Below are 12,987 nucleotides of genomic sequence, written 5' to 3' on the forward strand. Positions count from 1 at the left end.
CTGAACAAATATCCACCACTCCCTTTGTGGACCTCCATAGCCCCTCTGATCTCACTGACTACTACAACAACATTCTGTCCTCCTGCCTTGACCAACTTGCACCCATAAAAACCAAAACAGTTTCCTTCACCCACTCTGCTCCCTGGTTCACCCCTGAACTCCGTCTGATGAAAACCTGTGCCCGGCAACTTGAAAGACTCCGCAATAAAACAGATCTCACAATTCATTCTCAAACCTACAAAGACCACCTACAGCAATATAAAGATGCCCTCTCCCATGCCCGCACCACCTACTACTCTCAGTTAATCCACTCTGGCTCCGGAAACCCCAAAACACTCCTCCAATAAACAAACTCCTCAGCCCCCTGGACACGACCACCCAGTCATTCACAGTAGACAAATGCAGCTCTTTTCTCACATTTTTTCAAAGCAAAATAGACAACATTTACAGCAGCTTAACCACTACCACACCAGCTCTCCCTCAAGCCACCTGCCCCCCCTTATCCTGCCAACCCCTGTCCCAGTTCTCCCCTACCGACCTCTCTGATCTCCTCACAGGAATGAAAACTGCCACCTGCACCCTGGACCCCATTCCCTCCAGCTTTGTTAAGGCCTGCCTTCCTACTCTCTCTTCACTCATCAGTACAGCAATCAACTCCTCCCTGTCTTCTGGCACCATCCCACCGTCCCTCAAAATAGCTGCTATCACCCCTATTCTGAAAAAACCCGGACTAAACCCTGACAACCCTAATAACTTCAGACCAATCTCGAACCTACCCTTTCCGTCAAAAATTCTGGAACGCGCTGTAGCGTCACAACGTAAGCATCATTTTTATGCTAATAACCTCTATGAAACTTTTCAATCCGGATTCCGCTCAAACCACAGTACCGAAACCGCACTCCTCAAAATTACAAATGACCTTCTCCTCTCCTCCGATGCTGGTAACCTCAACATCCTCATCCTCCTTGACCTCAGCGCTGCCTTCGACACCATCAATCACTCCATCCTCCTCACCCGTCTTGAAACCACCTTCAACATCACCGGCACTGCCCTCTCTTGGTTCACTTCATACCTCTCTGACAGAAACCAGTTCATCTACATCAATAACTGCAAATCCCCCACCGCTCCTCTCCCCCAAGGTGTCCCTCAAGGTTCAGTTCTCGGCCCCCTCCTCTTCATCCTTTACCTGCTTCCCCTTGGTCACATAATCCGCCGTCATGGACTTCAATTCCACTGCTTTGCCGACGACATCCAGCTTCTCATCTCCACCAAGTCCATCTCCACTGCTACCCACTCCATCCTGACAAACTGCATCACTGAAATAAAATCCTGGCTCCAACTTAACTTCCTGAAACTCAACTGCGATAAATCTGAAATAATTATCATTGGACAAAACAAGCTCACCACACCTATCCATAACTTCACCCTCAACATAGACGGCTTCCCAGTTCAAACCTCCCCTAACATCCGGAACCTAGGCATCATATTTGACCAAACCCTCTCCTACAACAAATACATCAAACAGATCATAAAGACAGCCTTCTTCCACCTCAAAAACATCGCCCGTCTACGTCCATCTCTCTCTCCCACTGCTGCCGAAACCCTCATCCACGCCTTCATCACCTCCCGCCTGGACTATTGCAACAGCCTCCTCTACGGCTCACCTGCAAAAATCCTCAAAAAACTTCAATATATCCAGAACTCCGCCGCCCGTCTACTCACCCACACCCGAATCCGTGAACACATTACACCCATCCTCATCAAGCTCCACTGGCTCCCCATCCCCCAGAGAATTGAGTACAAGATCCTCCTGATGACATACAAAGCCCTCCATAGCATCCCTCACAGCATTCAAAACATCACTCAAAACCCACCTGTTCAACACTGCATTCAACCACTGACCCCCCCCCCCCCTCCCCCCTATTTTCTGTTTTGTTTATCTCTTTTTGTATTTCTTTGTTAGCTTTTTTTTTTTTTTTTCTTGTCTTTTTTTCTCTTCTTAATTCTCTGTCAAAGCGTCTTTGAGTTTCATGAAAAGCGCTATAAAAGTCCCATGTATTATTATTATTATTGTATGTATGCACCACAACATCAAGTCAAATTCCTCGTACAGTACGTGTCAACCTACCTGGTGATAAACCTGTTTCTGATTTATTTTTATTTGTGTTTCTCGGTAGATGAAACGTTTTTCCATCTTAAATAAAGACATGTATTTTTATTTATTTTCTGTGTAAATGTGTAGCAAGGTGACTTTAGATACATACTCCGCGTATATGCATCAGCTTTTTGTCCACCTCTGCCTTTTCCTTCTTCAGCGCACTGCACATCTCCTTCAGGTCTGCCACTTGATTCTGTGAAAAAAGGGCAAATAAAATCATGAGAAGTGTCTTTTAAATTTGGGAAGTTATGATACTAAAATGACGGGGTCAACTTTATCACTATAACTTAAATCATTGTTTGGTTTAAAGGTGGGGTAGGTAAGTTTCAGAAACCGGCTCGAGATACACTTTTTGTTATATTCCATGGAATGCTCTTAACATCCCGATAGCAATGAATATCTGAAGTGCTTTGACAATAAATCCATAAAAAAACGTCATCTGTCGAAGCCGTGATACTGTAAAAAGTACAACCAATCCGTTTAGCCAATCCGATTGGATGGCCTACCTGCCTGTCAGCCTTCCATCGGGGCACAAACTTATCTCGTGCCCTCATTGGTCATGTGCGCGTTCGTGTGTGTTGGAGGAGGGGCTCTATAAGTAAGTGGCAGATTTTCTCCGGTTGTGTATTTTCAAATTCTAGCGATCTCGAGCCGGTTTCTCAAACTTACCTACCCCACCTTTAAGGCAAGTTCATTTATTTTAACACATTATTTGAAAATACTCTGTTTTCTAAAACAAAACATGGTATGGATGAATATAGATATATATATATATATATTTATTTGCTTTTTGATTTGACAAAAAGCAAATTTCAGTTCTCATTAGAAGGTCAAATTGAGTGGAAATCCAATATGACCCGTCTCAATCATGATTTAAGATCCTTCACCTGTTCACCATGGCCTTTGACCCCTAACGCATCACAGTCCAAGTGCCATTTATTTCATGTTTACTTTATTATCAACTAGGTGCAACATTAATAATACGTTTTATTTAGTATACCTTTCACAGAAATAAAATTCACAAAGTAAGAACAAAAGTTAAAATGTAAGACCACAGAAACATGAATACAACATGAGGCAGAAACTTAAGGTCAACATAAAAACGAAACACAGACCACGTGGAGTCCTGAGAGGAACAAACATGAGAACAGAACACATCAAACACATCTCAAGTAGAAACAAAAGCCAATGTAAAAAGATAGAGAGAACGTGTCCAAGAGCAACGGATGAAAAACAGCGGACACAGCGCCAAGAACAAATCTGGTTTTGGCTTTAATTCCTTTTAATATGATGGGGAAGGATTTCTTAATATTGTTATTGTTTTAGAAGAAATATTAAATCCCCAACATAATATATTGTCCCCTTTATTTATTGGTATTTGCAACAAAAATGAGATAACTGTGTGTTGGTGGTTTTGGCTTCAGCTCTTGTTGAGGGCCCGATTTCATTGTGTCTTGTGTCTTTCACAATGAATGTAATTATTGATATACCAATGGCATTATATAGCGCATGATGGTATGTACATACCATCATGCGCTATATGATGACATTGGTATATCAATCAATGATATCGCACGGAACAACTCCTTCTCTCATGAGGTTTTGTTTACCTTGAGTCGTGGCAGGTCTTTGTTGGCTTGCTCCAGCTGAAAGCGCAGCTCCAGGTTCTCAGAGGCCAGATGGAGGTTCTCTTTTTGGAGGTCCTGGTCTCTCTGAGAGGGGGTGCCAGTGCCTCGTCCTGACGTCTATCACAAGGCAACAGAAGACACTTTATTAAGAGCATCACTGCTATATAATGAAGGGTGAATGCTCAAAAACACAAGCTCTAGGGGTGGGTTAGGGGTGGCGGTGACACGGGGGATAATACGCCGTCTACCAATGGGAGGGTAGGTGGTTTTGATCCCTGTCGACATCCTTGGGAAAGAAACTGAAGCCCACGATGAAGAGGTGCTTGGAAAGTCCTAAATGAAATATAAGATAATAAAAAGGCTCTTGGGGATCACACAACTGTCTCTACCTACACACGACCAATGATAGCTTTTGTAGCATAACCATAACAGACAAGTAGGGTTGGGAACTGAAACTCGGTTCCAGATGAGAACCGATAAGAAAATGCCGGGTACCGGGTATCCATACAAAATACACAATTTCGGTTCTGCTTAACGGTTCCTACGCTGACGGCCGGCACCGCCCTTATTTTTTTTAAACTGCATCATGTAAGTTGCGCTGACAGGCGACAGAGGACCACAGTTGCCCCGCAGCGAGGCTCCCCCCGCCCTCCCATAGACAGTTCACGAGCTCAGTCACTTCATAACACCAAAGATGGGTCGCGGTAAATGCTCTGAAGTGAGGCTCCACTACACTAAGAAAGACAAGGCACAGTGCCTGTTAATAGCTTGCCACAGGCATAGCTCAGTTGAAATAAAGCACAGCTATTGTGCAATACATTTGTATTGCATGTATATTTTTTATTTGTAACAATGTCAGTTAAAGCTTAAAAGAATAAAGATATTTTTGTTATCTAAACTTTTGACCTCTTTCTTTTACAATTTTGGAATCCTAACGGGGAATCGATAAGAACCAGAATCGATAAGCAGAACCGGAATCGGAATCGAACGATACCCATCCCTACCAGAGGTCGCGTTAACCGAATATTTTCCGTCTATGACAGATTTTTTTTAACAATGACGGACAAATCTGAAAGCAGTCCGTCATTTTGACAGATTAGAACAAACTCGGAACAGCGCCAAAGTTTCCCCGCAGCGAGGCTCCGGTGTTATGCCGTGTTATGCATGCCGTCCAAAAAGGAAATCATACCGTTTCCAAACCTAACTGTGCCGAACAGATCATTGAAATGTCTGTGAGTTTTGGCTTTACGCTGTGCACGCCCCCCCCCCCCCGTTGACAGTTCACGAGCATGCTCCCCCCCCCCTCGTCAGAGTTGTATAAAGGACGGTAATTCTGGATTTTGACAGAACTTTTACGATCCTGTCCGTCAAAATGACGGGCAGCGAAAAAGTCTAGCGCAACCTCTGATCCCTACAGACAAGGCAATAAGACAGCCACACACTAACAGCACATTACCACTAACTTTTAATAAAGAACTGCCGCAATGCTATCACACAACACTAGCTCTTGAGCGGAGGGACTACAGAAGCCTGCAGTACCTGGAGGTTTCTAACTGAACTGCTGTCTGCTCTCCGTGCACGCTCGTATCTTTGCTCCAGGATCTCTGGGTGTTTCCTCGGGACGGAGCAGGGGTCCACATCTAGATCTGCTGAGCACGGCTGTTCGGCATTATCTTCCTCGGTGACCCCACTTGTAGTCGCTGCCTGTTGCTCAGCTCCCTCTGGGTTTTCAATTTCCACATAATTATCATCATCTGTATCTCGGTCTCCTTCATCCTCCTTTTTCACGGTGTCAGTGTCGGGTTCTGCCTCACGATTTGACGTACCTGAAGCTGGTCTTTCTGACTGATCCTCAGACTCAATTTCTTCTGTTTTATGTGTCTTTTCATTTCCTTCAACTTCAACTCTGGTTTTGTCTTCTTCCTTGTCTTCTGCAGCATCCTCTTCTCCCACAATAATGGTTGGGGTTTCTTCTTCAGCTTCCTGGGTTTGCTCTGTCTCCCTCTGTTGGTCCACATGTTCTCCCACAGCTTCAGGGCTCTCAGAGCGTCTGTATGACTCACCAGGATGCAGAGCTGCATTCCCTTCGCATGACTCATCCGCAGCATGAAATGTAACAAAATTAATATCTCGCAAAGCCCCGGAGCGGGAGCTTTTTGACTTCACAGCCAATCAATCACATTTAATCCGGTGAAGAAGGAGAGAAAGAGATTAAAGCATGATGAATGAAGAGGTAGGAACACACAAAATGGAACTGGGACAGATCAGACAGAGTGGAAAGTGTCTTGTTCAGTGTGTGTGTGGGGATATGAGCTGCCTACTGTACTACAGTAATAAACGTCAGCTAATGTAATCTCTCTAATGTATATAGAGCTGACGTTTTCATTTAACCTGGATTGCTTTCAATACATATGAGAGATGGCTAAAGAGACAGATGTCTTAAATGAAAATCCCCCAAAGCAACAGTAAATGAAGTACTGAGATATTTTACTAAAGACAAACGAGTAATACCCGAGTGTAGAATTACTCCGATACCAGTAAAAGTCCCGCATTGAAGATTTGACTTAAGGAAAAGTGCCAAAGTATAAGCATAAAAAGTACACGTTCGGCAAAACAGCCCATTTTAGAATAATGTATATTATATTATGTCATTATAGTAATTGATGCATTCATGTTTTCATTACTTTACTGGTGCAGTCGTTAAAGGAGGAGATTTTCTTTTACTATATACTGCGGGGTAGTTGGCGAATTTTCTAAATAAATCAATAAAGTTCTATCTTAACCTAAAATTAAACATGATGAGTGCATTGTGGATAATATTTTGTATTATTTACTAGTCTTTAAAGTGACTTAAGCAGTCAAGTGAATGGAGCAAAGTGCAAAGTAGTGTGTGTAAAGTAGCAGGAAAGTAAGTCAAAGTAACTTCAAATGATACAGTACTTAAATAAATGTACTTAGTTACCGTCCAACAGTGACTTGTGAAGATACAATAAAATGATGCTTTCAACATTTCTGTTTATCAATGGTCGCACATTAGATGAATCAGCCTGTATTTGTGTCCCATGTGAATCATCAGGGTGAGCATGATTAGGGGTCGTGTATCTGCAGCACTCACAGAGGGTCTGGACGGAGGCTCTTTGAGGGTCTGGATCTCTGCAGAGTGCTGCCTCTCCTCCAGGAAGCGGTTCCTCTCAATCAGATTCTCCATGGCGTCATCACGAGGCAGCGCCTGGTGCTCTCTGAGAGGTCAGGATTTGTTGTTTAGTAAACAGACTTGAGATGAGAACAACAGGCCAGACAATGACATGGCAGGAGGTCAACATTACAGCCTAGTGTTGGATTATCACAATACTGTTTATCTAATGCACATTTCTATTTAATGTCTTTTTTATTACATTTTAACTTAAATCCTTGTGTTTATATAAATGTTTATTTCTTATTTTTATTTATATATATTTTTTTATTGCACATTCATACTTTTTTCACATTTGCTTGTATTATTATTATTATTATTATTATTATTATTATTATTATTATCTTTTTTCATTTATATTTTATTCTAAAATGGATGAACTGTGACAAAACACCATTTTCCATTTCCATTACTTAAGAAATTTAATTTGTTTTTATTGACAGTATATCTACATTTTCTGAACAAAAATCGACTTAAAAAAATATATTTATACTATATATATAAAAAAATATCCTTCTATTAATTAAGGTATTTTTTACTATTTAACGTCATAGTTAAGATAGTTACTCAACTGTTTAGCATCTGACTAAATAGCAGAGGTGGGAGAAGTACTCAGATCGTGTACTTGAGTAAAAGTAGAAGTACTCAGATCTTGTACTTGAGTAAAAGTAGAAGTACTCAGATCTTATACTTGAGTAAAAGTAGAAGTACTCAGATCTTATACTTGAGTAAAAGTAGAAGTACTCAGATCTTATACTTGAGTAAAAGTAGAAGTACTCAGATCTTGTACTTGAGTAAAAGTAGAAGTACTCAGATCTTATACTTGAGTAAAAGTAGAAGTACTCAGATCTTATACTTGAGTAAAAGTAGAAGTACTCAGATCTTGTACTTGAGTAAAAGTAGAAGTACTCAGATCTTGTACTTGAGTAAAAGTAGAAGTACCAGAGTGTAGGAATACTCTGTTACAGTAAAAGTCCTGCATTCAAAATGTTACTCAAGTGAAAGTAGAAAAGTATTCTCATCAAAATATAGTGAAAGTAGCGACAGTGAAAGTAGTCGTTGTGCAGATTGGTCCATTTCAGAATAATATATATGATATGTTTTATAATGATTGATCATGAAAGTGTTCTCAAAGCTGGTGAAGGTGCAGCTAGTCTGAAGTACTTTGTAGACTGCAGGGTAGCTGGTGGATTTACTCCAGGTGGAACTAAAGTCTGATTTAACACTTGATTAGATTTCACATCATTCATCCACATCTGTGAAGTAACTAAAGATATTAAATACATGTAGTGGAGTCAAAGTACACAATTTACCTCGAGTAGAAGTACAAAGTAGCACAACATTGAATACTCAAGAAAAGTACAAGTACCTCAAACTTAAGTACAGTACCTGAGTTAATCTACTTAGTTACTTTACACCACTGCTAAATAGTGATAACATTTGAACGCTTACTCGCCAGAAAGCTTTATTTGATATTGGCTTAGATGTGAGGGTCTAAGGACAGAGGGTCTGAGGACAGAGGGTCTAAGGACAGAGGGTCTAAGGACAGAGGGTGTCGTATAGTCATACTGATATTCTGTACACACTGTGAAGACCACTGAGACAAATGTAACATTTGTGATATTGGGCTATATAAATAAACATTGATTGATTGATTGAGATATTGTTTATCAGTCATTCTCGACAAAAGATTGATGATGTAACATTCCTACTGAAATACTCGATTAATCAATTTCTCCGTCCATAAAATGGCGATGTGTAATTAATAATGGTGATAAGATATGATAATAAATTGCGAATCATTCCAAAGCAGAACTCCATGACATTTAGACAGAAGATAATATGTTACGGTGATGGAGTGATATCTCGTGTTGTTATCCACGGGCTCAGAACAGTCTCATAATACACACATGCGCACAGAAGGAGTCAAACTTGTATTTCCGGATCCACACTTGTGTTTTTCAAAGCACACACAAATGTATTCCGTTTCATATACATGTAAATAAAATCCAAATACAGAAAAAAGTTTTACATGTGTATTTTTGATCCTCACATATTTGTTTTCCGTTTAAAAACACAAACCGCTTTCTGTGCACGGATCGCTTTGCATTCGTGTGTGGGTTTTTTGAGACTCCCTTGACGGTCAGCCGATTAGTACTTGTAATTATTTCTATCTATAGCCAATCCAATGTCTCCTTCATTCTAAGCCAATCACATGAGCGCACCCCCACGAGGGTAGATTTCTTGCGTTCATGACGTAGCGCTTCATGTACGCATTTTGCGCAGTCCGGAGCTCCATGGAGCACCCTCCTTAGGGGGTCAGTACAGCGCCACTTTCCGAACAGGAAATGCACGCAAATATGAGCCTTTATATTATTAAGGTACAGCGCCACTTTCCAAACCATTGATGAATGCTTGTGTACACAAACACGGCAGGCAAAACCGTTTTAAATGTGTGTTTCCTGTGTGGCGAATACAGCTGCTTTCTTTATGTCTGTATGAAGTTGTTGTGAGTGTGGAGGGAGCAGCTACAGGTTAGCTTAGCCTCATCGATCAGTGCACTACGAAGCCAGTGCTAGACAGTGACCTGTTAACGGGGGGAGCCCCGCCGGTCATTATCGGCCGATATTCACTCTTAATAGTTTGATCGGTGCTCTCTATAAAGGCCGATCAGGAGAGCTGGATCTGATCGATATGGACATAAACGCGAGTGAAGTATAACCGGACGCGAGAGAGAGATCAGATCAGCTGCTGAGTCTGATGGAGACACGCTGCTCTGCATGATCACCTGATGCTCCGCCCTCTGTTTAGCGAGCTGACCGGACTGCGCAAAATGCGTATATGAAGTAATCTTACCCTCGTGGGGGCGCGCTCATGTGATTGGCTTAGAATGAAGGAGACATCTGATTGGCTATAGATAGAAAAAATTACAAGTACGAATCGGCTGACAGTCAGGGGAGTCTCAAAAGACCCACACACGAATGCACAGCGATCCGTGCACACAGACCCGGCGTCATGGGCGGGCCCCATGTGGCCGGGCCGCCCATCCAGGATTTGGGCCCGCTGTTTTAATCAGGGCTGAATACAATATTTTAATTGTTTTATTATTATGTTCAGTGGCGGCGCCAGGGTATGCTGGGGTAGGCTACAGCGATACCAAGAAATGGCTTTAAAGTAAGCTAAATAAAGTCCGCCAACTCGCACGGAGTAAATTGCACAGACAGCAGTTAGTAAGATTGATTTCAGCAGTCACTTGTCTGGAAATACCGAAGACTAGAAACGGTTTGAAAACTTTTGTCACGTAGTGATCATCTTCTCAATAGAACATCTTTGATAATGTCTTCTGGCCAATCAGAATCAAGATAACGACGTGGTGTTGATGCAGGAAGTCCCGACGGAGAATACTTTTGCTGCAGTACATCTCTATATACATCGATACAACATTACGTGTTGATAGAAATCAACACGTAATTAAATAAGACCCACGGTTTGATGATTGATAGGTGTGTGGGCTGTCTTTCATGTTGACACCCAGAACAATGGGGGCTATCCACCCTTATCCACAATGTAAAGTCATTCACAGCCTCTTCCCTCTTCTCTCTGTGAGGAGCAGCAGGTTCAGCTTTCAGAACAAAGTAACAAAAAACTGAAATGGCATTCATTTTTTTTTTTAAACATGTTGTGTAGTAATAGATTTATTTATTTTTCTTCTCAAGAGAGTACCAGAATGTGTATTTTATGTTAGTATTTCAAAAAATCTCCTGGGGGAGAATCTCCCCAGACCCCCTGCAGGGGTTGGGGTTTCAGCATGTCAGCTCTTTCACAATTCAGTTTTCCTGGGAAATGTAAGTTTCGGGGTGGGCCCGCCCTGGTACATCAAATGCCCGCCCAGAGACGTATGTCTGCCGCCGGGTCTGCGTGCACAGAAAGCTGTTTGTGTTTTTAAACGGAAAACAAATATGTGAGTATCAAAAATACATATGTAAAACTTTGTTCTGTATTTGTATTTTATTTACATGTATATGAAATGGAATACATTTGTGTGTGCATTGAAAAACACAAGTGTGAATCCTTCTGTGTGCATGTGTGTATTACGAGACTGTTCTGAGCCCATGGTTATCAGCTGAATGCAACAGTTACACTTTGAAATTAGTCTGGTTTGTTTTCAAAGAGACGGAAATGACGGTCTCTAACATAATAAATCATAATCAGTATAATAACTCTCAAAGGATCCTGTATTGAGCGGATAACGAGGCATCTGGATTCAAGACAAACTCGGCTTTAAAGCGTCAAATAACAATTGTTTTTACAATTAACACTTACAAATTATGAAGGTGAGTGCAAATAAAGCTTAAGGAATTGGGAAATATGAGAAATAAATGTATATTTTTTACAATTCATGATGTTATTATTGTCTGCTACCTCAAAACTCTTTATATGTTCACTAAGTGGCTTCTTTTTGTACCTAAGATGTTAACTTATTGGAACTTTATTTTATTGTTTGCCCCTTTTTTCTGTCTTTGTATCTGCTTCGTTGTCTTTGCTGTAACAAATGTAAATATAGGTCAAATAAATGTAATAGTTCTGGACCAATAAAGAATGTGTGACTTTTAAATACACAACTATGTACAAGTATACGAAAGGAGCTAACATTAAAAAGATATATTATGATTGTTTTGACTTATTTTTAAGACTGTAACGCAGCGTCCACACGGCGGCGTGCGTTGAAGCTTGCCGGTGGGCGTGTCTGAAACTCGACCAACAACCAATCACATGAATGTCCCGCCCCGGACACACAAGCACGCGGTTTGATTGGCTAGAGCTTGTACTGGCATATGATCTGATTGGCTGACGCTTCCGTCGAAGCTTCAAAAGTTGAACATTGCTCAACTTTTGAGGCGAGCAAAGCGAAGCGACCACAATGCAGTTCGGCAAAGCGTGACGTCACCCCATTCAAAGTGAATGTTCAGAAGCGTTGAAGCTTCAACGCACGCCGCCATGTGGACGGGCCGTGAGTTACTTGATGGTGAGGATCTGAATACTATAAATACACAACAACATATACCGTACTTTTCGGACTATAAGCCGCGACTTTTTCCCCCATTTTCTTTGTACAGCTAACGGCCACTAGGGAACCTCCTAAACCTATGGATTTTACAGGTAAAATTAACCACCTTTAACTCTACGGGCTCTATGACCGGTCCGCGCCCGCCACCTTTAAGCGGCGGGCTCCAGCAGGAAAAGCTGGAGGCCGGAAAAGAGTGAGACAGGTAGCGCGCCAAAGTGAAAGTGGAACCGAGAGACAGAACGAGAGAAAGACAGACGGACAATTTAGCTGCTGCGGCTTATATGCAGGTGCGCTTTATAGTCCGAAAAGTACGGTACTTGTATTAAAGGAACTGGAACTAACATCGACTTGTTTAAAGATATCAGAAGTATACTCTGATGACTGTTATTTACTTGATGGTGAGGATCTGTCTCTCCAGCTCTGAGTTCCTATTCTTCAGTTCTTCCAGCTCCGTCTCCATCTCAGCGTTCCGCACTCCCACCACAAGATCTGCCGTCATGCCTCGACCCTTCATCTTCCTCAGCAGAGAGCTCTTCTCCTGCTCCAGTCTGCAAACACAGAGAATCACAATCAGTCAAAGTCAACTTTATTGTCGATCTCAAAATATGTCTGTACACACAGAAAGATTGAAATACTGTTTTCCACAGTCCCGAGGTATAAAAACACACATTCAAATACACTCAATTATTACAAAATAACCGTTTACTTCAAGTAAGCAGGATATATATAAAGAAAGATGATCCGGCCCCGGGGTGATATTTACTGGCCCTTTGAGTTTAATGTTATTTGTTTATGTTTTGTTTTTTGGGCCAGTGCCTTTATTCCAGAGAGGGTGTGACATTGAGAGATAGAGGGGAAGACAATGCCTGAAAACCTACTAGCTACTGTAGTGACAACTCCTGTAATTTATTGCATCTCTGCGTGAATGATTAGATCATTT

General features: G+C 41.6%; 1 protein-coding gene across 1 annotated transcript in view; it reads right to left on the reverse strand.

The window, feature by feature from the left end:
- The window catches only part of cep290 (centrosomal protein 290), a 144,060-nt gene that overhangs the window by 8,265 nt on the left and 122,808 nt on the right, over positions 1-12,987 (reverse strand). Inside the window, exons 41-44 of the mRNA XM_034085975.1 lie at positions 12,440-12,595; positions 6,902-7,025; positions 3,769-3,903; positions 2,265-2,351 (exon numbers count right to left, since the gene is read on the reverse strand). Coding sequence (XP_033941866.1) covers positions 2,265-2,351; positions 3,769-3,903; positions 6,902-7,025; positions 12,440-12,595 — 502 coding nt within the window. The remainder of the gene's footprint in view (positions 1-2,264; positions 2,352-3,768; positions 3,904-6,901; positions 7,026-12,439; positions 12,596-12,987) is intronic.

The sequence above is a fragment of the Pseudochaenichthys georgianus genome, chromosome 6 (assembly GCF_902827115.2).
Source record: "Pseudochaenichthys georgianus chromosome 6, fPseGeo1.2, whole genome shotgun sequence".
Classification (NCBI taxonomy): Eukaryota; Metazoa; Chordata; class Actinopteri; order Perciformes; family Channichthyidae; genus Pseudochaenichthys; species Pseudochaenichthys georgianus.